We start from the raw sequence: 22,592 nt of genomic DNA on the forward strand, positions 1-22,592 counted from the left end.
CAAATAAAATTTCTTCGTGGCGCCTTCCTGCCCCGCCGGGCTCCTCTGTTTTCCTTTTATGAGTTGTCGCTGTTTTGTACCTTCTGCCTATCCTCCTCTCGTGATTTACACGCCAAGCGATCGTCTTCTTTTTCCATCTAATCTTGTAGATTTTTTTTTCACTCTTTTGCAAAATCTTTGTTAAATAATACTTTAATTTATTAAAGAAAATGCAGCAGTGAGTTAATCGTTTGGAACATAAAAGAAAAATCTATAGTTTTTTTAGTTAATTGATTAAAATATTTGATATGAACCAAAAAGAAAAATCTATAAATAACATCACATGACTTATTGTTATTACTTATTTAGTAAATGCGCTATAAGATATAGGTAGATGCGCGGCGTGCAATTTAATTTAACAAGACTAATCATCAACTACATGTGCATGATAAGTTTCGTTACTTTGTCAACCATGCGTTATTGTCGTTGAGGGGGATTGATAATAATAACACATAATATTTGAAAATATTTTTAAACTATTTATAAAAATTATATAAATTTTTATTTTTATTATTTTTTATTTTAAAATAAATAAATTATTATTATTAAGAATTATTTAATTATTATTAATCAAAATATCACTTATCATTTTATACTTACGTAAAACTCTCATTGAGAGTGAAAATACTATCTTACAATATTAACATGTTATATCATCATCCATTATGATGTGTCAACATGCTACTCAATATCACATAACATAAAATGATAAATATTATTTTAATAATAAATATAAAATTTTATTTAATTAAAAATAAAATTAAAAACTTAATTAAATATAATAAAAAAATATTTATTTTAAAAAAATTTTAATAGTGTATTTTTTTAATATTATACCTAATAATAATATGATGATGATAAATATACATGCATAATAATACTATTAATTTCATATAAATTGTTTACTTAAGTTCGATTGTAGTCAAAACTTTTTTTCTTCAAAGAATGATATATTTTTTTAAAATTATTAAAGTGAATTGATTTGATTTTTCGCTCGATTGCAATAAGAACCTACTTAAACCATTGTGATTTGATACCATTTTATTAGGTTAAGCAATAAAAGTGGAATAAAGTTTAGATAAAAGTCTTAAGTTTGTAATATAATTATTTTTTTTAAAAAAATAAACTTATTTAAAATAACATATATCATGTGAGTACTATGCAAGTAACATTGTCATGCTAATAAATGTAATCGTGAAAGTAGAGTCGTCGTCAATAAAACCTCCGCAACATATTAATTATTGAAGAAAAAAATTTGATAAAATTGTTTTATTTATGTTATTATTTACTTAAAAAGTAAAAACAACTATATCCTAATATATAATTCAACAATTAATTAATAAAAATTATATTCTTATGGATATCTGACTCAACAATTTTTTCGTACTTAAATCATAAGACTCTCAAAAACTTAAATTGAAATTAATAATAATAATTGTCTTAAAAATTTATATTATATTTTAATATTTAAATTATATTAGATGTGGGATGCCATGAAGAAAAAGAAAAAGAAAAACAATGACATGTTTTCTCCGACTGTGTAAATGTAACTCTCTGGGCGAAACACAATTTGCACTGGTTAACGTGTCAAAACCTCATTTAGAGCACGACGCCGCGAATGACATGTCAACATTGACTACTCAAACTGTTTCATATCATATCACCAATAAAACAAAACCAAGCTTAAATTTAAGAAAAAACAGAAACATCGCACGTTTTTCAACTCCCAACATGACAAATCCCCGTTTTAAGCGGTCAACGCTTTCACATCCTCACCATAACTTAATAAACCTCCCTCATAGGCGCGTCTTTCTAACATTCGATCACTACACCTTGAAATCGACCAGAAGTTAAAGCGCGTGTTTCGCGAGAGTTCCAGTGAAAGTGGTTTTGGGACAAGTTACAGATATGGGAAAATCATGATACGCTTTCGTAGCTTATGTACGAGAAATTCCCGATACGTATCGGCTGAAATACGTATCAGACTCAGGATTTCCTTTCCTTTTATTTATTTATTCTGTTTTGGTCTTTATAAAAGCTTCAACTCAGCAGCGTGCAGAGACACTTTCTTGTTTATTTATTTTTTAAAATTTTCTTTTTCCAAAAATAGATTTTCATTTTCATGGAAATGCTCGAGGGATGTGCTGTTCTAAATTTTTTAATGGAATATATATTTAACATTAATTAAGAATAGTTAAAATATTATTTTAAGAAAAATAGAAAAGAAAAGGAAAAAACTTGGGAGGGGGTAAAAAGGGACAAGCGTGCAAGGTTTCTCAGATAAATCCCTTCACTTACTTACTTCATTTGTCTTTCTCTTTCTATCTCTTTCTTTTCTCTTCCTCTTCCTCTCACTTGGATACTAATATACAGAGAGACAAAAAAAAAAATAAAAAAATGAAGTGTTGGGCAAATTGATGAAAGAGCAAAAAATGAGACTGAGATTTGCTGTTCCTTTGATGTTATTATAATGAGAGGAGGGTTCATTTTCTTCTTCTTTGAAAGCTATGGCTCTGCAAGAAGAAGAGACTCAGCAGATTCAAAGCCCACCATTGATTCTTGATGGGCTGTATTGTGAAGAAGAGGATTTAGGAGAGTGTAGTTTTGAAGAGAATGGAAGTCAAATTTGTGGTGAAACAGTGAAAAAGGAGGCATTTTTACCTTTATTTTTCATTGAACATGACTTGTTTTGGGAAGATGATGCCTTGCTCTCTTTAATGTCCAAAGAAAAAGAAACCCATCTTGGTTACATTGCTGTTAACTCTGATGACTCTTTAGTTTTGGCTCGTAAAGAAGCTTTGGAGTGGATTTTCAAGGTTAAGGCACTCTATGCATTCAATGCCTTGACCATAGTTCTTGCTGTGAATTACTTTGATAGGTTCATTTCAAGCCTAAAGTTTCAAAAAGACAAGCCATGGATGGGACAATTAGCTGCTGTGGCTTGTTTGTCTTTGGCTGCTAAGGTTGAGGAAACCCAAGTTCCACTTCTTTTAGACCTCCAAGTATGTGTCTAAAGCAAGATTGCAATCCAAGTTTGTTGGTGTGTAAAATTTGTCGTTTTGAACTTGATATTGATTTATGAAAGATGTATTTTTGTGATTTTTTTTTCCTTTAGGTGGAGGAATCAAAGTATGTGTTTGATTCAAAGACCATACAAAGAATGGAGCTTTTGGTGCTGTCAACTCTTCAATGGAGGATGAACCCTGTGACGCCAATTTCCTTCTTTGATCACATTACAAGAAGGCTTGGATTGAGGACCCATTTGCATTGGGAGTTCCTTCGGAGGTGTGAGCGTTTGCTTCTCTTTCTCATTGCTGGTAAGTAGTCAAAACAGCAGACTTCTTTGTACAAAGAAGAAAATGTGTATTTTTAACCATTTCTATTGAGTTCTAATCTGAAATCTCCAATTTATTTTGATCCAGATTCAAGGTTCATGCTTTATATTCCCTCTATCTTAGCTGCTGCAACAATGCTGCATGTTATTAAAGAGGTTGAACCATGCCATTATCTTGAATATCAGAAACAGCTTATTGGAGTACTCAAGACATGTGAGGTTTGTATACAATTACTTGGGGTGCTCTGTTTTGAAGTTCTCTTACCTGTCGTTTTTTCATAGATTACATTGGAACTTGATTGTCCATTATTTAATTCTTGTTTTGTTTCAATAGGATAAAGTAAATGCGTGCTACAAGCTCATCTTAGGGTTATTGGAAAGCCATTGCAAAGGAAACGAAGGCCACAAACGCAAGCATAGATCAATACCAAGCAGCCCTAATGATGTCATTGATGTATCTTTTAGCTGTGATAGCTCAGATGATTCGTGGGCTATGACATCTTCGGTCTCATCATCGCCACAGCCTCTGTTCAAAAGGAGTAGAGCACAGGACCAGCAAATGCGGCTACCTTCACTAAATCGTATGTTTATGGATGTGCTTAGTAGCCCTCGTTAATCTTTCCTTGTCATAATATTAGTACTATTAAACATGTTATTATACTCTTCCTTTTTTTGCATATTATCTGCAGTATCTGTTCTTAATGTGCAATCTATTTGTGTTTCATAACTTATTGTTGCCTTTATGGCCAAACTTGCTAACATGGATGGTACATGGATTAATATCTGCCATGTTCCTCTTTGATTCGACTTTGGAGGTCAGTTTGGAGTTTGCAATGAGAAGAGATGGTCTTTTTCCAGGGGTTGACATGAGTGCCTCACTGTGCTACAGTTTCTGATTCTTCTAATGTTGGTGAATGAACATATATTCAGGACATCCTCTGTAACTGCATACATCTATATTACTTTTGGTCATTTGTCTTAGAGTTTAGGTAAAAGTAGAATTAAGATTGAGGTAGGCAACCAAAGTCAAATTTTTTCTTGAATGAACAAATTGTTGACTTACGTGCTTTTTGGGGGGTAGATGAATGCTTGGAAGTGTGCTTGTTTATGTGTTATTAATAAAAGGTAGAGGAGAGAGAAATAATGATCAATTGAGATTTTGGATCCCCATAATTTTACTATTTAAATATCAGGGAGTTCTTTGAACAAGGTCAAACAGAAGAGCGAAAGTCCTTAGAGAACAACAACCAAATTTCCACTAGCTGGCGGTTTTCCTACCTTCTCAGGAGTGACTTTCCTCTCTGCCTAAAATATACTTACTATATAGAAGAAATTGTACTAGTTTTCAAAGTAAAAAGTACTTTTCTTATGTGTTGAACTTATAATACGATTGTACTCATAGGTATTGATATTTATTGGTGTGACTCCAATCTTGTAAGGAATCTTTTGTGTCTGAACAGTTGGACCATATTAAATCTTAAGTATGGCATTATGACAAGTTATACTCTGCCAAAGATTTAACCTTTCAAGTCAATTACCATCTTTGTTCTTAATGATGTTAGTATCTTTTATCGGCAAACCCATTAGCTGTCATCTAGCCTTCTATTTGGTGCCTCTGCTTTTTCCCTGTTTGCATGTCTTGGGGACCTTTTTATTTGAATATCTTTCCTACTTTGTCATTCTGAAGTTTGTGGTGGTATGTTCTTGGATTTGTGAATATCCAATTCCTGAAGAACGAGCTAGCTCAATACATAATCATCTGTAAAAGTTCAAGGCATAGAAATTATATTCATAGGAGATCTTTGAATGCATCAATGATTTTATTAAATCTGTTCTAATGTTGTGAAATCATATTATTCAGGATTATTCTTACGATAGGCAGTGTTTTAGGCAATGATTGTATTAGAACATTAATCCTGAAAGGTTACTGTGAGCTGAATCATATAACTACACTTGGGGTAATACACTATGATGATTTCCCATGTTTCATAATTGTTGTCATATGCGTAAAGAAACTTCTTGCAAACATCAAGTAGCTAGGTTGGAAGAATCAATTGGTTTCTGGTTCCATTTTGACTTGCATGAACATTAGCTTCAGAAAGTGTTTTGAAAAAAAAAAAATTGTGTCCCAAGTGCAAGAAAGGACAAAAACGAGAATAAGTTTTCCTAGTGCAGCTTGGTACTTCAAACCAAGCAAAACTTAAAAAGCTTATGGGTGAAAGAAAGTGGAGATTTAGAGAATGGGCGGGCAATCAATAGATGTGTAAGCTTTTCATTTTTCAGGATGTCTTTGTTGCTTGTGGTCCTTCATTTGCTTTTAAGTTTTTTTCAGTCTTGTATTTACCACTGCCTTCATTTTCTGCTCATACTCTCAGCGGATTTCCTTTTCTTTTCCCCTCGAGGAATTGTTAAAATGGAACAGCTAAGGAGTAAGCATCTGACCCCACTATTAATAACCCTTCAAATATATATAATTGCTGCCAAAACGTTTTCATTTGCACAGTTACGTAGATTTTTGTTACCCGTCCAGTATATTTTTTGATTGCCATGAGGGGGAAGATAGAATTCTTTCCTTGTTGAACAAAGTAAAACCCTATACTAATCAACTTGGGTCACATTCTTTTCTGTTTTTCCCCATCTTGTCTTGTGATGCCCTTTTCGTTTTCTCTACTCATCATTCACAATTAGTTTTTACTTTAAGATAACTCCAGAATTAGAGGTCATAGGCATGAACCTTAAACCGTAAGGCTAGAGGGTAGGAGGGTATGCTATATCTAATTCTAGGTAGAAGTGCGTGGTTGCACCTCATTAGCAAAATACCTATTCCCTTTGTTAGGAATAGGTAATGCGGGCAACGTGCATAGCTCGGTTCTAAGTTTCCGTGCTACACTTGTATAAGAGCTTTACAATTGAGTTTCTGAGGCCAGAAATTATGTTACAATATGGTGAAAACAACTTGAGCATGCTGCAAATATTGCTATTGCCATAAATTGCTGATGGGAGAGGGCCTGCAGTTTTGGTCATTTTGGTACTGTCAGGATTTGCAAGCATGTCATGAATGAATCACATCTTAGTTGTGTTCACAGGCAAATATTACGGTACCTCCAACTTTCAAGAGCAACGATTCTAAGGGACTTGCCTTGTCCCTGTAAAAAAATCGACCCCGATTACACTGACAAGCCAACGAGAAAAATTCCAACCATTCTGATAGTCAAATTCCATTCATCTGACAAGGTTTTTGATAGTTGTGTGTGTATATATAGTATTAACTGATAACGCCGTGCAACTACTATATTGCTTTTTGGCAATGAAACGTTGCAATGTCTTTGATTTTAAAAAAAAAAATAGGAACTAAGAGTTCAAGCAATGAGATTTGATCACGGTAATGGGTTTTTTTCATGTAAATTATGAAAAGTAGAAAAGAGAAAAAGCTATTTATTAATACTTGATAACTATTTTGTCCTTGCTTGGTTTGACAATAATGCTAAGGAGAGGAAAAGGAAAAAGAAAAGGGGGGGAAGACTGGATCCACAACAGGTTAAAGAAGGAAATGATAAGGCAGTGGAGTAACTAGTACGCATGTGAAAGACCAGAGTTGAGGAGTAGTTGAAAACAGCTAGGAAAAGCTTGTCATTAAGTTATTTTAGGGGGGGGGATTGTCAAAAAAGTTTAGTACTCCAGTGTTTCTTCTAGGTGTTGAATTTGAGAATAGAAAAATTCAGACAGTTGGAGAAAAATTGGATAAGAGGAGAGATTTTTTTAGATAATTGGTTCCAATCATGCCAGTCTTCCAGTAGTTAAACAAAGCAAAGCGTACAAGTCAAAAGACAATAAAACCTGTTCAAAAATCTTTCCACCCTACCCAAGTGTGAGGGAAACAACTAAACAATGGTGGACAAGATAGTTGTTTTCAAAGGTGGAAATGGCAGTGTCTAATTGAAGGATTGCCAGAGAGTCCCCCTTTCATTGTATCATTGTCCAGGATTTTAGTGTACAACCAACCCCAAATTAAAAATAACTGACAGAGAGGTCTCATCAAAGTACAGTAAAGCCACCTCTGCTTCAAACAGGAACTTTGCCCTGAAACAATTGAGGTTTCACTTTCATCTGTTCGAAGAGATTGACCCTTCAAACTTCGCCGAAAAGCTAGCATTCAAAAGTGGTCTTTAGTGCCTGATTTAAGATACTGGTCTAAACTAGTTGAGGGTTATAACTGCTTTATAAATGTGGCAGCTCAAGTCGGTGTATTTTCTTAAAAGAAAACGGACAAAATGTACAACCATAGGCATGATTTCAAAACAACACATATATTTCTTTAGTTTGGTAGGAATTTATTTAGTTCTTGCCGTGGCTTCCATAACTTGATCATCACCGGCCGACATTTTGCATTCTGTGATGGAGATCTTAAGCTTCTAAATCAATCCCAGTCCTTGCTTTGAAAAATTTTATGAACATCTACTTTACAAGGCGGTGTGTAGCTTGGACTTGGTATTTTCTCAGCAGCCAATTTCTTGTCACCCTAAAGAATATATTTTATATCTAGAAGCATGTTTCTGATCACGTCGACATCTTTCATAGGTTCCTATGCTCATTAACCTACTTACTTCATGGGTGGTGTTATGTTCTAAGCCTTGTTGAAAGAGGTAACTGATATGAAAGTATGCAACCTGTAGAGAAAGCATGTTTGCCTAAGAAGTGACATTGTAGACTTATTTTCTTGACATCCATTAATTTTGTCAACAGGGATCATACCCACCGGCCAAAAAACACAGGAATTGATGGCACTAAGACTTTCAGGCCTTACAAGTCATCGAATTCCGACCAAATGTCTTAAACTTCAAACAGAGCTCCCCCACATCCACCTAACATGGAGAACACCATAATCGGTGTTAATTTGCCCCAGCTGGATTCCTGAACTTAATTTATTTAATAGCTTGGAAGTACTGAATTCTCTGTGTCGTCTTCAGGCTGCTGAGCCCAACAGTGCTATCAAAGCTCCGTATATAAACCAGGAAATGAATAGAATTTTCACCATGTAAAAAAAAAAAAAAATTCTGACGTTCACTATAAGAAAAGTACTTCTTCCTATCAGCTCAATGATTCCAGTGTAAACACTGCCCAAACTAAGTCGATTAACGGCGGTAGAAAATTTTTCCTACGGTTCATTGTGACAGTAATGATTAAATGCAACTATGTAGACAGCTCCATCCTTGCAGAACGTACTCCAAGAATACCGAGGTAATTCGTGTATGTACTAGAGACAAAAACCTGAGAAAGGGCTTTATAGTAAGAAATACTTGGAGAAGAATGGAGGCTGCTGATTAAAATGGAAATGTTTTCCTTTTCTACAGCTTAACCTAAGCCCAGGACATCAAATCCAGACCTTGAACATGATCTTAAGAGACCACCATGCTCCAGCCCTTTTCACCTTGTAATGGCTGGCTCAATGGCTCTCATACTACACCAGGTAATCCTTTCCAGGATTTGGATCCGTGCCTTAGCACCTGCTTTGATGCCAAAAGTTACAATCCACGACCAAAAATGCTAGAAAGCCCTTAGGTTTGAACACTTCAAATCCAGATTTTTAACATTTTTTTGTTATAACAACAGCATTTATCTTCATTTCTGCCTAGTGTCAAATGCTAAAATGGAAAACTGACAAGTTAAGCTTTTTTGTTCAGAGAGTTTGATTCTCTTAAATTATTTTCATTTTTATTTCTCTGGTTAATAGTACAATACGAGAGTTATCCCCTATTGAATCTACTTTAGCAAACCACCCACAAGCATTTCTTTATGATGTATGACACATGTATTGTAGTTTCTTAATCTTTAGATTGGTTGAAAATCTACTTAACATTGAAAACTTAGTCACTTGCCCTTCACTACCGGTACCTTCAAGTCTTTCTCTGGGAAAAGATCACTTTCTGTATTGAAATAGGGCTGGCTTGGGACTATGCCTGCAATCAAAAGAACGAAAATAGATTTAGGTCCTTGAAAATTTATCAGTCTAGACCTTTTAACCAAGAATTGATTGAGTGGTGCTGAATGAAATTGAAAGAAGCTTGGATTATCTTGCCTTGCTAGAGATATTGCTGGATAGCCAATCAAGACCTTCATAAAGTCCTTGGCCGGAGGTGGCACACGTAGCCTGCATGTACCTGTATCAGTTCCCAAACGCCAATTGTTAAAGGATAGTAGAAATTCTACCTTTGTCTCTTAAAATGGTGTCTGGTACTAATTTTCTTAACAGCTTGAAGGTAAAATGAGCAAATTTTGGCTCTGTTTAGTTGGTGGATACAAGTATGGACTAATGAGTTACTTTAGTTAACATCATGATTTACCAACGGCGTTGTCGAAGTGAATGAAGGCCAAGTTTATCAGTGATTTCAGAAACAGTCATGGCATTTGGAAGATCTTGTTTGTTAGCGAAGACAAGTAGTGTTGCATCACGTAGTTCATCCTGCAAAAATAAAGACCACAAGTAATTATTGACCCTGTTTGCACACCTAAACGCTGGACAGTACTTAACATGTTAGTACTTTCTGTAAGTAAGAAATCTAATGCAAGCTCGGTGAGATCGATACTCTGGAATGACATTTCCTTTAGGAATTTTCTATTAAAATTATCCCCTGAGAGAACAAACTTGTAATGAATTCAAAAAATTCATATAAATTATTGACCTCGCTCAGCATCCTGTGAAGCTCATCTCTGGCTTCTGATATTCTTTCTCTGTCATTACTATCCACCACAAAAATAAGGCCCTGAGTGTTCTGAAAGTAGTGTCTCCATAATGGTCGAATCTATAAAGCAAATTATGAACCAATTATTCTCTAATTGTTAGGTAATAGCTAATGGGGGGGGGGGGGGGGGATTAGCTATCAATTGTATTGCTATGCTGATTACCTTATCTTGTCCTCCAACATCCCAGACAGTGAAGCTAACATTTTTGTAATCAACAGTTTCAACGTTAAATCCTGGATTAGCAAAAATCAATCAGCAATCTATACTTTCAGTTTCTGCTGTGAACAAGATTAGTTAATGAGGTTTTTTCAATTCTTATGCTTGTATAGCGTTGGTCTACTGCATCTAGAAGCATGTGATAGTTTTCCATCAAGATAATGTTTTCACACCAAGCACTTGAAAATTTGAACAAGGAAAATTTCAGAAACTGTTAAGATGTTAATTTGGAAAATTACATGGCAAAATGAATGATCAACCACCTTGCTTGAGAAAGTGAATCATATAGACATCTAGTCACAGGTTGGAATTGGATTGATCAATTCTAATGACAAATCAACTAAAACTCAGCGTTCAATTAGTTTAAGGTAGAAGAACAGATGAGGCAAGCAGAGAGAAATTAAAGGTTAATACCAATGGTTGGTATGGTAGTAACAATTTCTCCAAGTTTTAACTTGTAAAGGATGGTTGTTTTGCCTGCAGCATCAAGTCCCACCATCAATATCCTCATTTCTTTCTTTGCAAAAAGCATCCTCACCAATCTAGATATTGTCACTCCCATTGCTGCAACTGTTTTAAGCTAATTATAACCACAATGAAAGAACAGGGCTAGAAGGAAAAAGAAACAGAAGGACAAGCATAAAGAAAAATACAAAATAGATACCAAGAGATTGATAACCCTTAACCTGTTTCAAGGAAAACTCGGTTGACAGACCAGGAAAATTGCAGCAGAAACTAGTGGTGAGTCTAGATGGTGAGCACTAAGAGGGAAGCCAAATGGAAATAAATACCTGGATTCTATAAACTAAATGAGAGACGTGGACTAAGGTAAAAAGGATAAAAAAGAATAGGATTCGGGAGACTATTGGTGAAGAATAAAGGGCACTAACTTTGGTTTGCTTGCAATGGTGGCAAACTGACAATTGGATTTTGAGCATGAACTTTAAAGTTTTAATCCATGATTCTATGGAATGGAAATGGCTGTAATTCGATTTGCAAGTTGAAAAGAGAGGAGAATGTAGATGGGATCCACCAATGAAAACCGATTCTGTAGTCTGATATTTTAAAAGCAAAGGAATATTTTTGTTTCTGTGCTTATCGCAATATCTTCAGGTAGCACTGAAATTTCCAGGATTATGTCTGTCAACAATGTAAAGATTCTGCTGTCATTTTACGTAATTACGTTGAATATATACCACACCTGGAAGATTCAACGCAAGCAACGTTTCATTTTGTTTTACTTGGTGGAAATACTTACAAGACTAAGCAGAGTTGAGTTTTTTAAAGCCAAAGCTGAGCTTTTATTAGCTTTTCGCCATGACCAACCCTTTAAACTCCTATATTCAGAGGCAAGAAAAAGATTGATCTTACTGTCAGACTTTTCAGATAACATGATTTTCAGGTCATCATAACCAATCTCTAATCAAGGAGACACGACATTATGTGTTTCGCAACAATTAAGCACCATAGGTCCATATATAGCGTACTACATACAAGACAAAACATGCGAGGTAGTATTGTTTCCATACCCTATACAAATCAAATAATACCCAGAATTGAAGATCCTAAGAGATTCAGAAGTAGGTATGGTCATTTGTAATGGAGCATTGTGCTGTTACTTTCGAGATATTGCATCCTTGGCAGATTCCAGGGTCGAGGCCACAGCAGCGGCAGCACCAGTCAGGACAACCCCGCCGGTCTTCTGATTGCTTCCTGGATATTGGTGAATCACCTGCACAGTCTTTACCTCTTTGCCTTTCCCTGCTGATGAACAATAGTCCACTGTTTCCACCTTTCTTTCAACTTCACCTTGTGCATTTGTGATCTCACTTTCCTATCCAAAGCGAAAATTTATTAATCTCAATTCAAGAATTCTGGAAAGAGGAGAATAATTTCATCAACATTATGGAGAGATAGAGAAACTTAAAATGTTACCTTCCGGGCTTGTGTGTTCATATTGATAGTCACAATTCTTAATTTAGATTTTAAGAAGTTATAGAGAATTTATATTGGCAATTATGAATAGTAATCTCTCTATCCCTTATTAACTGTGTAAATTGAGACTATTTTTCAGAATGCTTAGTCTTCAACACTATTTTTCAGCCAAAAGAAGAGGCCCTAACATCAAGCGAACACCACCACATGTCACCCTCTATTTTGCAAGTTTCTGCGTTTCATTATTTCTTTCTCTTGTCACAACTCTTGCCCATTGAGTCAAGAGGCTGAAGGAAGTTTAGGATGGACAGTAGGAGGAAGCAAGGCCAACGGGGTTACTGACTAGGATATGATCGAAGGCATTTTAGCCTGTTGTTGATCAAATCGAGCTTAATCATATTGTAAACTGCAAAATGGTTTTCATACTGACCAGTATCATATTGTAATCATATCTTTTTTTGATCATTCAGAATTTAAAACCTGTACCATCCCTTAATAAAATATGTAAAAACATGGAAGCTGAATAAGGTGTCCAGGAAATTATCCCAGATTTTTATAGCACAGAACCTCAACTTAAATGACTTCCTGAAGCAGAAAGGAAACATATTGTAGTATGCTGTTCTTACATCTTCCAAATACACAATATGATCCAAATAGACATGGCTAACAATTCATGTGATGACTATATTATGTCCTGTCCTAAACACTACTGAAGCCTATGATTGAAACAACAGACAGAACTAAAGATATATGGCAAAGAAATTTGACAAAACAGTATTGTCAAGCAGATCATCAAAAGTCTATTATAGCTGATGCACTGATCAGTAAGTCATAAGCGGTGACCCACTGCAGTGGACATCAGAAGCATCGGAGAGCCTTTGCCTTGGAGACAATGTTGTGATTCCAGCAGCATCAACATCGATGTTCAAAATGTTTTTCCTCTTCTGAGTTTCAGAAATGGATTTTTCTTCCGATACCTCAGCAATTGGACTCAAGGCCTCTGCTTCCTTCGGTTGAAGAGACACCATGGCTTGAGCTTCAGTCACCACTGATGCATCACCATCTGTAGCATATAAAATCCTTTTGATAGCTGCAACAATCTACAATAAAATGTAGTAAAACATTAAACGATCAGTTTAAACAGCCCTTTTACGACTAATGAAATTTGGCCATTTTAAATCTGAATGTCAAAAGAGAAATACCGGTGAGTCTTCAATCTCAGGAGTCTGGCAGAGAATCTCTATGTCTCTCAACTTTGCAAAGTAGAAATCCCTCTCTTTCTCAAGACTATCCACAGACAGCTTCAATTCCGTGATCTACATTGTACAGAAGAAGACATTAGATTCTTCTTAACATTCTTAAACCAATGATACTATCCATTCATTCATTGAATATGAATTACCTGTTCATCATAAACTGATGTAGATGATTTGGATGAAGTCTTAGCTGATTGATTTGTAGTGTTCACAGATGATGGAACATCGTTGCTGTTCCTTCTAGCATGCGAAGATGGAGGTTTCGGAGCAGCAGTTGAACCCTTGGTTGAGGAGTGTGATGGTGCTGATTTCTTGCCGGCTTCTTTTCCTCCTTTAGAAGCCTCTCTCCTTTCCAATGCATTGTAACTAAATATGGCATCAGCAAAAAATTTCTTATAGATCTTTTCATCTCATTTAATTCATTATATGTTGTGCTACTAGGAAAAATTGATGAAGGAGAACCATACCAGAGAGAGAAACCATTCACTAACAGTAAAACACTTGAAATAATACCAATTTCATGAGATTCATATACTATTAATATACTAAAGTGTAGGCCCAAATGTCATTATTGATTGCTCGGAAAAGAAAAAAAAAATCTTAAATTCAACCTCATTGAACCTCTCAAATATGACAAAAACTTATTGCAATTTGTCAAATTAGTTGTGGCAGACAGATTAATAAAACAATGTCGATCCCAAAATTTGATTAAAAACTTGGTTTAAAGTCATATAAAACAATAATTATGGCCAAAAAAGAATTGACAGCAACAAATTTTAGAAGGCCAATTATTCCTAAATTTTTTGCCAAACAAATCCTCCAGCATTGGAAAGAGAAACCATTAACAACAAGAACAAGGAAACGGAAAAGGATGTAAAATAACTAAAATTAATAGAAAAGACCGAACTGATTGAAAGAAAAACAGGGCTTGAAAGAAATTATACTTATGAAGACCGCCTCCATTAACCGAATCACAGTATCTTTTCATCCATTGCATGAACTCCAGATTATCGAGCGGCCTCCCTTTCACCAGCTTGCTCACCTCAATATGCTAGAACCACCAAAATAAATCAAATAATTAAATCAAAATTCAAATCCAGAAAAAAAAAAAAAAAAAGAGAGGCGTAAACTGACGAAATTAAATTAAAATGAAAACCTTGGTGATTTTGAGTTTGTTAAAGACGTCTTGGAGGACTTTGTAATTTTGGATCATCTCGTATTCGTTTTTGGCATCGAAGTTGACTTTGTGCATCGGCACCATCCCTGGATGAACCGCATCCATTAGCTGGCAATGAACTGCGCCGGAACATGCCTGAGAACGCACCGGATCGAAAACATATCCAAAAAAAGCAAAAAACCTCTCATCTTACTATTGAATCAAACCAATGAAAATTCACCAAAACAAAAGTGGGAAATTACAAAAAAAAAAAAAAAAAACCTCTTCGACTTTGGAGAGATTGAGATGGAGAGTGGAATTAATCCAAGCGAGAATCTCAGATCTGCCCACGAAGTAAGCCGAATCCATCATTCCGATATTCGTCGCCATCTTTTTTGTTTCTTGCTTCGCTGTGTTGGTGAAAATGAAGCCGTCTGCTTTTCCTTTACTTTTCTTCCTTTCCAACGGCTCTTGGTGTCAGAGAAAGAAACGTTTGAAGGGTTTTTAAAAGGAGTGAAGAGCGGGATCTTTTCCAATTCAAAAAAAATGAGGGCTAGACGGACACCGGAGGCGCCGCTCCACTATGGGTTGCTTCCGGCTAAAGCCCAAACTCTTTGGACTATCAGCCCAAAATTATTGAGCTTTTATTAGCCCAAAATGTGTTCTTTTGCCAGATTATTTTCTAACAAACCAAAATATATTACTACATGAACTTTGTTTGCATGAGGAATTCAAAAACCAAATATAAAGAAGGGCCCATCACATTAAGCCCTTGATCAAAATAACAAATTTATTTAAATATGAATTACGAGATATTCGAAAAAAATTTATCAATGATTTAAATATTTAATTCAATAATAAATATTTTTTTTCTCAATAACGAGTTCGAATTTAGTCATTCTTGAATAGAAAATAATTCTAATAAGGAAAATTAGAGAACAGCTTGATCTTAGTTGGATCTTGGAAGGATCAATAATGTTTTTTTTTTTTTTTTGTAAATTTCTAGATCCAGTTATAAGTCAGCTCTGTACAAAGTACCAATTAAGGCTATACATTCTGGCCCATAGATCAAATGCCAAATGTTGGGTCCATCCAGTTTTTGCAGGAAAGGCCATTGATTCTGTAAGCCTGTAAACGCATTACTGATTTATGGTTGATGGTCCATGGCATTTTCAGTTTTCACGAGAGGAAAGTGGGGTTGGCATAAATTCCTTGACCATTTGCTGCCAATGATGCCTCAGGGCTCAGCCTCTGGAATGAAGCAGTGTTAAAGTTAGAAAAACAAGGCCAGAAAACGAAAGGGGATGTAGGATACGGGAAGAGACCAAAAAGGCAGAGCCATTTAAAAAGGATAAGTTGCCTTATAAACAATCTAAGGGGAAGCTTCTTCAGAGATGAGAGATGGATATTTTGCATTGAATAGTATTAAAAGAACGAATAGGAAGATGACATCATTCGGCCATTGCCATGTGTCTCATTAATATGAAATGGTGATTTTGCATGGAAATAATTCGTCGTCTCCTTGTCCGTACAATTGTTGAGAAGTTACTATTACCTTTTACATGATGAAGAATGAAAATTTTCCATTAAAAATATAAAAACTACACATTTGGCTATGTACTTGGGAGCAGATAGTACCCCTTTTGAGCAAGGAAAAATGCTTTTGCACGTGCAATGGGTGAATAATTAATTTGAAAGAAAATGTCCTGGTCCTAGTAAGTCAAAGAAAAAGGGCGGCATGGATTGGGCCTAAAATAATTAGCAATAAATATCAGTGTCAAGCAAGAAGATCCAACTCCTGATGTCATGCAATTTCCAACTCAATCACAAACTTTGAGACAAGTAAAACTGAAAAAAGAAAAGAAAAAACCAACCTATCAGTCAATCATTACATACATTTCTCTCTACAAAGGTGGTCTCCAATTTTGTCAAATGTTTTAGGAGTGTCCATAATAGTATGATGAAGATGAAGTTGAAGATGGGACCTTCTCAAGAATTTGCAGGGCTTCTTTCATTGGGGGTCTCTTTTGTGGGATTGGAGATGCACAACTGTACCCCAACTTGAAGCAAGCCAGCAAGGCATCCTCTTTGCCTTCCAAATCAGCCCGAATTGCCGCATCAGCCATCCTCAGTGCCTTGCCTTTGTCTTCAACTACAAGCCCATTTCCTAGACCCAACTCATCCACAACTATAACTTTCCCTGTTAGAAGCTCAAGCAAAATGACCCCAAATGCATACACATCCCACTTCGGATTGGGCTTCAGGCTCCTAAGTGACTCCGGGGCGTGGTACGGGGATACACCAAGGGAGCTCGGGCTTGGACTTGGGCTGGGTCCTGCTAGGTCTTGGAAGCTATCTCTTGATGCCGTTGACCTCTTGCTACCAAAATTCCGGGCTGACACTCCAGCTTTATAACTCGTGTCGCCTGTTACAAGCCTTTCGAGCCCAAAATCTCCAATCTTTGGTTCCATATCAGAGCCTAAAAGGATATTACTAGGCTTCAAATTGGCGTGCACGTGCTTCTTGTCATGGAGATATGCCAGCCCTCGGGCCATACCTTTAGCAATCTTGAGCCGAGCCTCCCAGGGAAGATGACAGGGGGATGAACCAACTTTTCCTGAAAAAAGACAAGCAACAAAAGCCACAAACTTAATGAGTGTAAAGCCTGCAAAGTGCAAACGCAAGAGCCACTGAGATAACAAAAGACTAGTCGTTTTCAGAAGGTAGTGAGCTGTTCTGGAATTTTGGGATCGCAAATTGCTGTCAAAACGCCGTGGGGCAAACGATTAGCAATTGGCATATACTAACCCAACTCCCCAGACAGTTGACTTTCCCATGCATTAAACAACAAGGTTTCGGTTACACCTACTCCACCGTCATGACTTCAGTTCTCCAGCGCATTTTAGCAAATAACCATGTTATTTTTGCTAAGGTGCGCACACGTTTCACTTGGAATGTGTGGAAAATTGGAAAAAGAGAAAAAAAAAAGATAAGGAAAATGACTCACTGTAACGAGCGTTGGCGAGGCTGCCGTTTGGTACGAAATCGTAGATAATAAGTTTTTCATCAACTCCCCAGTAGAACCCACGAATCCTGACCAAATTGGGGTGCACCAGTTTGGCAATGACTCGAACCTGAGTCTCGAAATCCCTGAATCGATCCACACTGTTCTCACCAATCCTTCGGACCGCCAAGGAAGTCCCATCTTCGAGCACTGCCTTGTACATTATACTAGACCCCGTGGCACCCAAAATGTAAGCTGATGCTTTAAGTAATGTTTCAAGCTCAAGCTGCTTTTCCCCGTCAACGGTCACCAATGTTCCTTTTTTAGTATGTTCTTTCTCTTGCTGCCGTTGATTATCATGAATTTTGTTCCGGCTTTGATCTTCTTCAGTGTCAGAAGTGTTATCAGATTCTTCTTCGTACTCTCCTCTCTTTCTCAAACAGGACCATCTCGTAAACCCTCTTGATTCTGACGATGAAGATGTTATAGACCAATTGTCTTTGACTGTGTTAGCTTCTTGCTTCGGTGTAGTTTCAACTCTCTTTTTCCTCTTTAATTTGTAGACGACAAAGAAAACCATGATGACAAACCCGATTCCTGCTATATCTCCGACTATAATTCCTACTATTGTTCCTGGTTTGAGCTTGCTTTGTCCTGATTTTTTAGCTCCAGGAGATGGTTCAGGCGTGTCAGGGTCTATCGTCTTGGGGATGGCAGCGATTGCTGGAGGAGAAGTTGATGGAGAGACGTTAGAAGGAAATGATGGTGAAGAAGGAATTGGACAATCACGCCTGGTTACTTCACCGCACAGATCAGGATTTCCGAAAAAAGATTTGGATTCTTGATTCTTAAAAACAATAGAATCCGGGATTTCTCCTGTAAGATTATTGAAGGAAAGATCAACAGTAGCGTTACCAGGAATTTTCTCCGCGAATTGTGGTGGAATTACCCCGGAAAGCCTGTTGTAAGAAACGTTCAAGTACCTAAGATTGTTGCCTCCAAAGTTTGGAGGCAAAGACCCATCGATAAGATTGGAAGACAGATCTAAAACTTGAACACTTTGGAACCCAGTTGGGAGATTGCCAGAAAAGTAATTATTCTTCAAAGAAACAACGGTTAGATTTTGGATGGTAGTGAGAGTGGCAGGTAAAGTTCCCGCCAATGCATTGTCAGAAAGGTTAAGGAATTGGAGGTTTTGTAACTGTCCCACCGTTTCTGGTATCCCACCAGAGATCAAGTTGTTTGACAAATCAAGAAACCGAAGCTGGGTTGCGTTGAAAATGGAAAAAGGAAGAGACCCGTTAAAAGAATTGTTGGATAGATCGAGATTTTCAAGGTGTTGAATCATGCCCAGACCAGATGGAATTGAACCAAGAAGCTGACAGTTTGGAAGAGACAAGCTTGTAACACGAGAGTAGTTATTGTTGGAGTTACTTGGTGCACCACAGGTTACCCCATTCCAAGAACAAGGCGTCTGGTCACGGTAGTTCCAGCTCTGTAGCACGTTTAGAGGATCACTCAGAATAGATTGCTTGAAAGAAAGCAAGAGAATCCCATCAGTGTTTAGCCCCAAACATTGAATCACAAGAAACTCAAGAATAACAAGAATTCTCCACCATAAATGGAGTTTAACACTAGAGGAGGAACTCATGATTTGTCAAACTGATCCCACATTTCTCCTATGGAGATAGACACAAAGAGAAAGAGAGAGAGAGAGAGAGAGAGAGAGAGAGAGAGAGAGAGAGAGGGAAGGGAGAGAACGAGAGAGAGAGATGACTGAGAGAAGTAACTGAGAGTTATCATTTATGTTAATGAAGGTGCAGAGGCCATGTGATGCAAGTTGGTTAAAAAGAATAATTATTAAATTACAAGAGAAGAGAGCTAGGATATACACAGCTCAACAAAACAAGCTAGTCATCACCAAAATGTTCTGGTGCGCAGCTCTCTGCAGAGATATAATTTAAGGTTTGCCAGAAATGGTTAATTGCTATCACCGTTGGTTTTATAAATTTATTCTCTTCTTCCTTTCTCTCTCTCTCTCTCTCTCTCGCTTGTGATCACATTTATTTAATAATTTTTTTAATTAAAAAAAAATCACCTACGGGATCAGTATAGAATAGCATCTTTGCTACAGGACACCTATGTGATGTTGAAAGTTGCAGTGGCTCTCTCTTAGATTGACTTTAATGGAACTTGCTGTTTCTTTAATGTTTTTCAGTACTGGAAATACTAGATGCTGTAAACCTATTGGTAAAATAGATATGATTCGGCTTTGGTAATTTGCCGGTTGGAAGATTGGCATGAGCTTTGCTTCTTTCTTGTCAATGGTTATCAGATGGGTAGCAGCATTATCTTAATACGGGAATCAGCAAATCTACAAATTTTTTTGGATGGCTGAAATTACAATTTCATAATAAACCTAATTGGTACAGGTCAAGTTAGTCCTGTTTGTTTCTCCCAATCATCATAGACATATTGCTCCAAACTTTCACTGAAAGGGGAATACTATTCTTTTCTTCTTTTTGGTGCAAGGACAAGTGAATAAGTATATATTCTCAATACAGGTCATATTTACATTATTTTTCTGGTTTTGTCAATTTTACATGATTGTGTGCAAGATATATCTGTTTCCTCAATCAATCAGGTATAACAACTGTTGTCTTCGAAAGATAAATGTATGCTTGCAAATTGCCCGACGGGAAAAAAAAAAAAAAAAAGGGAAAAATAAAACGGGCCTGGAAAGAAAAGTGGGGGGAAAATAATCAAACTTGCTGCATTGATGACCATAATATCTAGGGCAACATTATTGTGGAGGGGTCCTCAAAAGGGTCCTTAATATCATCTCATCAGAACGTCATTATTGGATTTATGAGAATTTTGGGTCTTCATTGCTCCCACCGTTTCAAGAATTTGACTAGCTGCTGAGCCATTGGATATTAACAACATCTACTATACTTCCAAGGATGAAAATCTTGTAGAATTTGATTTGACCATGGCCCCCAACAATGAGCTATCGGGGACTTGCCTCACTTAATTACAGGGGCGTACAATGTCTAAATGATCTGTTCCTGCTGTTTCAATGAAGTAGTGATATGTTGGTATCTAAGACAACAAAAAAGGGAAGGGATATGTGATCGAGAGCAAGAAAACAAGGAAAATAAAAGGTGAAAATGACCACCAAATGAAAATCATGTGTAAGATGTTGGCAAGCTATTTACTTCATAAGCAACCAAAAAACCTGGTGATGGTCTTTTATCTGCAACGGATTATCTAATAATCGTTAATTACTTCAAATGAACAATTTAATCTATGATCCCATGCACGAAATTTTCTAACTAAGCCTAACAGGGCATGTTATGCTGTCTGCTTTTTCAGAACCCAAGCTTTGTCGTCCCTAATATGGAATAACATGCGACCAATAAGCAGTTATGATTCCTCCTCCAAATTGTCCTTATTTTTGGCAGTGGACAAGATGATCAGGAGGTCCATAGCTCTCTTTTTCAACCTTCTGCAAGATTCCAGCTTTGGATGTAGATTTACCATTGTCTAATTTGTTGTCACCAAGCCAGATTTGAGTTTGATGGCAATGGACCGGAAGCTTGGATTATGTTCTTCACTGCAGATATTGGCTGCTCCATCCCAGAAATTTTAAGATCTAGACCTGTAATCTTGTGTACACATGGGAATGCATTATGTCATCCATCATCATCTCCTCCTCCCCCCAGCCTTTTTTATTCTTCTTTTTCTTTTTAAATTTGTTTGTGGCAGCTTTAACCACCAACGTTACAATATAATTAAGCAAATAAGAAAATGAGGTTAATACATGACGGTGTCAATAAATACAAGATTAAAAAGGATTTGTGTAGCCTGCTGCCTTGTTTGGTGTAGTCCTTTCACAGTGCATGCATAAACAAGATTAGGAAAGTCTCTTACTTTCTAGTACCTCTCTATTAATAATGCCAGCTCCTTTTTCTTCCTGTTTTCTTTATAGTCCCTCTTTTCCTCCATTCAAAATGAAGAATAAAAATTAAAAGAAGGAAAGGGATGGGAAAGATCTAAAGCATTGAACTTTTTCTTTTATGTTAAAAAGCCGGTAATGGCAACAATAGAGAGGTTGTGCAGGTGTGGGAGTTGGCCCCCACGGCATGTTTTTCTTGAGGATGAAAAGAAACTTTTGAAAAGGTCCATATGGATCCACCAGGCCCTTTGGTCAAAGATGTTGATCTTTGACAGCTTGCTAATTAGCATCGACCGCCAGTTAAAAAAGAAAAGGAAAGCAACAGGATAACATTTTGCAGTAATTGGCATCATTCTTCTACAGTTCCACTTTCCATCTTTTTCATTTATGGATGAAATTCCCAGCAAAATACTGAAAATAGAATATTGTCAAGAAAAAACACACAAAGGAAAAGTGGAAAACTCCATGTGTGACTTTAAGGGTTAAACATTTTGCAGTCAACAGACTAGGTTGCTGGAGTTGCTTCAGTTGAGCAGCTTTCACCTTTTTATTCTCTTCACCCCCTCTCAAACCCCAAATGGGCGGATCGTGTTTCTCCTTTTCTTCATTGACACGAAACCGAATTGAAGCCATCAATTTCTAGACGTGTTATTCAGCAGGTACACAGCACCCAATCCTTAAATAAGTTAATATATATAAACATGATAGTAGGAGGTTTTGGGCTTAAACTACCATTACCAGAATCTTAACTGCCTGTTGTATGAATAAGTGAAAAGGTTTATTTTCGATGGCCTGAATGCAACAACCAAGAAGTTTGTGTTATTGTCCCTTTATTAAAAGCTTTCTAATCAGAAAATGCTAGCTACTACTTTCAGTTGAAACGACTTAAGGAAAACAATTACCCAGCTTGAGAAATATGTACTGTGCTTTTGCTTGTCTGAGTGCGGGTCGTG

At 36.6% G+C, this 22,592-nt stretch overlaps 5 protein-coding genes across 8 annotated transcripts; 1 reads left to right on the forward strand and 4 right to left on the reverse strand.

The window, feature by feature from the left end:
* Positions 1–2,323: 2,323 nt before the first annotated feature.
* Positions 2,324–4,238, forward strand: CYCD3;2 (CYCLIN D3;2). Its single transcript, XM_018121274.2, has 4 exons — positions 2,324–3,041; positions 3,155–3,356; positions 3,462–3,592; positions 3,708–4,238. The coding sequence occupies exons 1-4, from the start codon at positions 2,547–2,549 to the stop codon at positions 3,987–3,989; spliced, it is 1,110 nt and encodes a 369-aa protein (XP_017976763.2). The 5' UTR covers positions 2,324–2,546; the 3' UTR covers positions 3,990–4,238.
* A 4,820-nt stretch (positions 4,239–9,058) lies between these two features.
* Positions 9,059–11,140, reverse strand: LOC18611195 (ADP-ribosylation factor 1-like). 4 transcript variants are annotated; one of them, XM_018114157.2, is made up of 7 exons: positions 11,017–11,140; positions 10,745–10,894; positions 10,277–10,347; positions 10,054–10,173; positions 9,715–9,833; positions 9,450–9,521; positions 9,059–9,330 (listed from the first exon to the last, which is right to left on the reverse strand). In XM_018114157.2, exons 2-7 carry the CDS (start codon positions 10,890–10,892, stop codon positions 9,291–9,293), a joined length of 570 nt encoding a protein of 189 aa, XP_017969646.1. In that variant the 5' UTR covers positions 10,893–10,894; positions 11,017–11,140; the 3' UTR covers positions 9,059–9,290. The 4 variants fall into 4 exon arrangements, with proteins under 4 accessions (XP_017969646.1, XP_017969640.1, XP_007047387.1 ...); XM_018114151.2 differs by having other exon boundaries at positions 10,745–10,900; positions 11,017–11,133; XM_007047325.3 differs by having other exon boundaries at positions 9,450–9,531; positions 10,745–10,900; positions 11,017–11,133.
* A 634-nt stretch (positions 11,141–11,774) lies between these two features.
* LOC18611196 (uncharacterized) lies at positions 11,775–12,286 on the reverse strand. The gene is made up of 2 exons (XM_007047327.3): positions 12,266–12,286; positions 11,775–12,164 (listed from the first exon to the last, which is right to left on the reverse strand). The coding sequence occupies exons 1-2, from the start codon at positions 12,284–12,286 to the stop codon at positions 11,946–11,948; spliced, it is 240 nt and encodes a 79-aa protein (XP_007047389.1). The 3' UTR covers positions 11,775–11,945.
* A 552-nt stretch (positions 12,287–12,838) lies between these two features.
* EB1C (end binding protein 1C) lies at positions 12,839–15,150 on the reverse strand. Its single transcript, XM_007047328.3, has 6 exons — positions 14,960–15,150; positions 14,678–14,833; positions 14,466–14,572; positions 13,668–13,887; positions 13,468–13,581; positions 12,839–13,365 (listed from the first exon to the last, which is right to left on the reverse strand). The coding sequence occupies exons 1-6, from the start codon at positions 15,065–15,067 to the stop codon at positions 13,087–13,089; spliced, it is 984 nt and encodes a 327-aa protein (XP_007047390.2). The 5' UTR covers positions 15,068–15,150; the 3' UTR covers positions 12,839–13,086.
* Positions 15,151–16,448: 1,298 nt separating this feature from the next.
* On the reverse strand, positions 16,449–19,613 carry LOC18611198 (putative LRR receptor-like serine/threonine-protein kinase At4g37250). Its single transcript, XM_007047331.3, has 2 exons — positions 17,685–19,613; positions 16,449–17,294 (listed from the first exon to the last, which is right to left on the reverse strand). The coding sequence occupies exons 1-2, from the start codon at positions 19,330–19,332 to the stop codon at positions 16,615–16,617; spliced, it is 2,328 nt and encodes a 775-aa protein (XP_007047393.3). The 5' UTR covers positions 19,333–19,613; the 3' UTR covers positions 16,449–16,614.
* Positions 19,614–22,592: the final 2,979 nt, after the last annotated feature.

Source organism: Theobroma cacao, chromosome 1 (assembly GCF_053813885.1).
Source record: "Theobroma cacao isolate CCN51 chromosome 1, ASM5381388v1, whole genome shotgun sequence".
NCBI classification, from domain to species: domain Eukaryota; kingdom Viridiplantae; phylum Streptophyta; class Magnoliopsida; order Malvales; family Malvaceae; genus Theobroma; species Theobroma cacao.

Excerpts from the sequence above, each read along its gene's own strand:
- LOC18611195 (XM_018114157.2), bottom strand. The coding sequence starts at position 10,892 with ATGGGAGTGACAATATCTAGATTGGTGAGGATGCTTTTTGCAAAGAAA. Across the intron at positions 10,348-10,744 it reads TACTACCATACCAACCATTG|GATTTAACGTTGAAACTGTT; the intron begins GTATTAACCTTT and ends TTGCTAATCCAG. Across the intron at positions 9,331-9,449 it reads CCAGCAATATCTCTAGCAAG|GCATAGTCCCAAGCCAGCCC; the intron begins GCAAGATAATCC and ends TTTTGATTGCAG.
- LOC18611196 (XM_007047327.3), bottom strand. The coding sequence starts at position 12,286 with ATGAACACACAAGCCCGGAAG. Across the intron at positions 12,165-12,265 it reads TGAACACACAAGCCCGGAAG|GAAAGTGAGATCACAAATGC; the intron begins GTAACATTTTAA and ends CGCTTTGGATAG.
- EB1C (XM_007047328.3), bottom strand. The coding sequence starts at position 15,067 with ATGGCGACGAATATCGGAATGATGGATTCGGCTTACTTCGTGGGCAGA. Across the intron at positions 14,573-14,677 it reads ACAAACTCAAAATCACCAAG|CATATTGAGGTGAGCAAGCT; the intron begins GTTTTCATTTTA and ends TGGTGGTTCTAG. Across the intron at positions 13,366-13,467 it reads CTGAGATTGAAGACTCACCG|ATTGTTGCAGCTATCAAAAG; the intron begins GTATTTCTCTTT and ends ATTTTATTGTAG.
- LOC18611198 (XM_007047331.3), bottom strand. The coding sequence starts at position 19,332 with ATGAGTTCCTCCTCTAGTGTTAAACTCCATTTATGGTGGAGAATTCTT. Across the intron at positions 17,295-17,684 it reads CCTCGCCAACGCTCGTTACA|GAAAAGTTGGTTCATCCCCC; the intron begins GTGAGTCATTTT and ends GTCTTTTTTCAG.